The following is a 3927-nucleotide window of genomic DNA, read 5'->3' as shown; positions in this document are numbered from 1 at the left end:
GGTATCAAGATGAGCATCAACAGTTCACACATTTATATACACATGGAAGTAGACCGAGGGGATATGTGATCTATCAGATAATGGGAGGAGGAAAACAAAAAGAGCAGATACAGTGAAAACCAGGCACACATGTTCACCTTAATAATATCTGAGCTAGTGAGACAATGTTCATTAAGATCACATGACGCAGAGAAAAAGAAACAGAAAGAACAGAGAGAGCATTTGACCTTAATTACCATGTTTTGTTATAATCGATCAGTAGCAACAATCAATCAGTAGCAACAGAGGTCACACAATCCACATTTTGTTGGGAAAAGGAAAGCATCGTCGTCCCTACAAAAGAAGAAAATCATCTCATAGGTTATAAAATCAAAGTATAATAATTAATAACTATCAATTAATCTCATTATATTACCATGTTCAACTTTCTGAAGCTCCTCCTCTAAGCCATCAGTTGAACGCATTTCGAAGGGAGTTCCTTTCAGCCAATCTTGCGTGCAAATAAGGGACTCCACTATTTGAGGTGTTAAGCAACTACAATAATGATCAAGCACCCTTCCTCCAATACTAAATGCGGACTCAGAGGCTACAATTGAGATAGGTATAGCCAACACCTCTCTAGCAATATTTGCTATGATTGGGAATCGACTTGACTGTACCTTCCACCAAGCCAAAATATCAAAACTTGGAGAGGGATTCTCCAAAGCTTCCTCTAAATACACATCCAACTCAGATTTACCATTTGACTTGCTCATTTTTCTTTTCCGAAAAGGAACACCGTATATATCATCATCATCATCATCAAGTTGGGCTCCTTGTGAATTTCTTTGAGACCCTTCTTCACTATCGTTATATGCCTCAAAAAGTAAATTCAAACAAGAATCTAACTTTTTTTTCAAGTTAGCTAGCTCACCACAATCAAAATGCCGATTATCATCACTCAACAAAGTTAAAATATCCATTTTGCACCTCGGGTCCAACACAACTGCAATTAATAACAACATACTTCAATCCTTTGCATTCCCCAATACTTATCATACTTCAGCTTCATCTTTTTAGCCATCGCACTTATACTTTCATTATTAAGCTCACACATTTAGCGAATCTTTTTTCCAATTTTAAACACCTCTATCATATATATATTACTGGTAGCATAAGATGTGCTGGAAATACGCAAAGTGACTTCGTAGAAGATCTTCAAAAATGGTAAAATTGTACGAGCATAGTTCCAATCTTCAATTTCAGGCACTCCCTTTCCTCTTTGTAACTCAAAAACATATTTTTTATCCTCCAACTCAAGTAGTTCAAACGCCTTTTGGTGCTTCAATGCTGAATCTAGCATTAGGTAGGTTGAATTCCACCTAGTCTCAACATCTAGAGAAACCAAACAATTAGATTCAATCTTTTGTTTTTCAATGCACACCTTGAATTTAGCTAGTCTGGAAGAAGAAGATTTTATATATTTAACTGCAGCTCGAATTCTCAAGATGGAATCATCAACCTCTTTTAATCCATCCTTCACGATCAAGTTTAGAATATGTGCACAACAACGCATGTGCATATAATCTCCATTCAGAACCAAAGTGTTATTTAACCTCAACCCCCTCTTTAGGTATTCAATCCCTGTATCATTTGAGGAAGCATTATCAACTGTCAGACTAAAAACATGATCCAATCCCCACACACTTAAGCATGACACAACCATCTTTCAAACTTTGAAAATTCCACCTTTGAAACTTGAAAGAGAAAACAAAAAATATAGAAAAAGGAAGAAATAAAAAGAAGATAAATTACTTTTGGTTAGCCAAAAAAGGAGGAAAATTCCATACTCTTTTTCTTACTTTTCATCCTTTCATTCACCCACTATTTGATCATTGGAAACAGAACATTAAGAAATTGCTGTGTTGTGCTTTTACCAATTCTTCCATGGTATTTTAGAAAATGAACCGAAGCACAAAGCTAGCATTGCTTTTAACATTTTAATACCTAAAGGCTTGTTTCAAGTGTAGGTGATAACTGGCAAACATATATATAGTAACAGGAATATATGTGACAGCTGATAAATAAGATTGACTAATAGATTACTTGCCCATACAAGGGATTACCCTTGACTTTAAGGATCAGCATGTTGCATCAACATTAATTCACTTTCGTGCCTCTCACTTACTCATAGAGTGATTTATTGTGATATCCTAACAAGTACTAGTATTAGGGTGATTTATGAATTATTTATTAGCTATTAATGTTATCATTTCATAATCAATGTTAACAGCTCATTCTAGATATTAATACTCATGAAAAGAAAAAAAAAGAAATAAAATACTGTTTCTCAGGTCAGAAGAAAAAATGCTATTCACAAATTAAGTCAATGCTTGTACTAACATTTTTCTTCGAATTGGGTATAAAATGTGTCTGTAGCTAATTTTGCTGATGGCAAGCAAACAAACACTTCATTAGCCTCTCTTTGCATTAGACCAAAGAAGAATAGCATTTTTCTTTTCCTCCTTAGGCAATTCTTTCTAAGCATACACAATAGAATGGAACCTGTAGGAGCCATCCCTAATGGGGAATGGGATTGCTTTCTAAGTTCACTTCTTCTTGGGGAAGATCATGAATTGAACATTGGAACACAACCCACATTTTGCTCTGCTTCTGAACCTGGTGAAACTGAGCATATGTTTTATTCTTTAGATGCTCACAACTCAAATTCACAGTATATCTCACAAGAAAGTAGTCACACCAAGTACAAACTAAGCAATTTTTCACTTAATATATTATGTGCTGAAGCAAAGCTTGCACAATCATGTCAAGAAATCCAAACTAAAAGTAAAGTTGGATAATAAATAGTGATACCTGTAAAATGTACCAACATCATATTACACAAGCACATGATCATATATATATATATATATATATATATATATATATATATATATATATATATATTGTATCTCTCTAACAATACACCTACTAGATCCAAGCAATCCTGATTTCATAGATAGAACCTTGCTGAACAGTGAAAAGGGTAAGCAAGCAAAAAAGAAAAAAAAAATAGATAGAACCTTACAGAAAATCCAGAAAAGGGGCTTCCTCTGTGATGGTTCTCAATACCTACCAAATCTCCTTATTCTTCCTCTTGAATGGCGTTAAACCCAGTCACAAAGCTTGTTCCTAACCCCTAATCTGCAGCCACGAAATCTGCACACAAAGTAAACAATAAAACTCCATTATTAAGGAAGAGCGAAGAGAACCTAAATAACTGGGTATGGGTCAAGAGAGAAGAGCAAAGAGAGAACCTAAACAATGGAAGAACGAAGACTCAAGAGTGTTGGGAGAAGAGAGAAGTCAGATAACCTAATCCCAATTTGTCGTGATTTCTAGGTTTTTTTTTTAACATAACGGGTATGGGTCAAATTTTGAGTCAATGGGTTGATTATAAAATAAGTCAGGTCTAAAACCTGACCCACATAAAGTGGGTCAGTATTAAATCCAGTTAAAAAAAAAGGGTAATTATGGGTCAGGTCAAGGTCAGATCAAGGGCGGGGCGAGGTGAACTAGTTATTTTGTGCAGCCCTAATTGCTTCGGTGTCTTAGGTGGCTTAAGTGAGGTGGGCCCCACTGCCACCTCACGCGATTTCAAACTAACTTGAATTTCCCTCCGATTCCACTAAACGTCCATAAATTCACAACCTATTTAGAAACTCTAATTTTTAACATTAACCATTGTCCTTTAATTACCCTTGATCAGATGAATCCTGAGTTTTCCGGTCGTTCGGAGAAAATGTTGTTTTAAGCTATTGCGAGCGCCGTAGGCACGCTTCCCCAAACTTACTAATTTTCGTCAAATTTCACCAGAAATCATATTTCCTAGTACTATACACCATTTATAATTTGTATCCAAGACCTAGAGCTCAAAACTCAATCGAC

At 35.5% G+C, this 3927-nt stretch overlaps 1 protein-coding gene across 1 annotated transcript; it reads right to left on the bottom strand.

The window, feature by feature from the left end:
* Window positions 1-268: 268 nt before the first annotated feature.
* On the bottom strand, window positions 269-1705 carry LOC133302984 (zinc finger BED domain-containing protein RICESLEEPER 4-like). The gene is made up of 3 exons (XM_061502808.1): window positions 1147-1705; window positions 416-985; window positions 269-333 (listed from the first exon to the last, which is right to left on the bottom strand). The coding sequence occupies exons 1-3, from the start codon at window positions 1703-1705 to the stop codon at window positions 269-271; spliced, it is 1194 nt and encodes a 397-aa protein (XP_061358792.1).
* Window positions 1706-3927: the final 2222 nt, after the last annotated feature.

The sequence above is a fragment of the Gastrolobium bilobum genome, unplaced genomic scaffold (genome assembly GCF_033153095.1).
Source record: "Gastrolobium bilobum isolate Gb01-03AN ecotype WA unplaced genomic scaffold, APGP_CSIRO_Gbil_v1 utg38958, whole genome shotgun sequence".
Taxonomy (NCBI): Eukaryota; Viridiplantae; Streptophyta; class Magnoliopsida; order Fabales; family Fabaceae; genus Gastrolobium; species Gastrolobium bilobum.
This window is presented reverse-complemented; position numbering and strand designations above follow the sequence as displayed.

Bases quoted from the DNA above. Each gene is read 5' to 3' on its own strand.
- LOC133302984 (XM_061502808.1), bottom strand. From the start codon at position 1,705: ATGGTTGTGTCATGCTTAAGTGTGTGGGGATTGGATCATGTTTTTAGT. The intron at 986-1,146 runs GTAATATATATA...TATTAATTGCAG, and splicing joins CAGCACATCTTATGCTACCA to TTGTGTTGGACCCGAGGTGC. The intron at 334-415 runs GTAATATAATGA...CTTCTTTTGTAG, and splicing joins GCTTCAGAAAGTTGAACATG to GGACGACGATGCTTTCCTTT.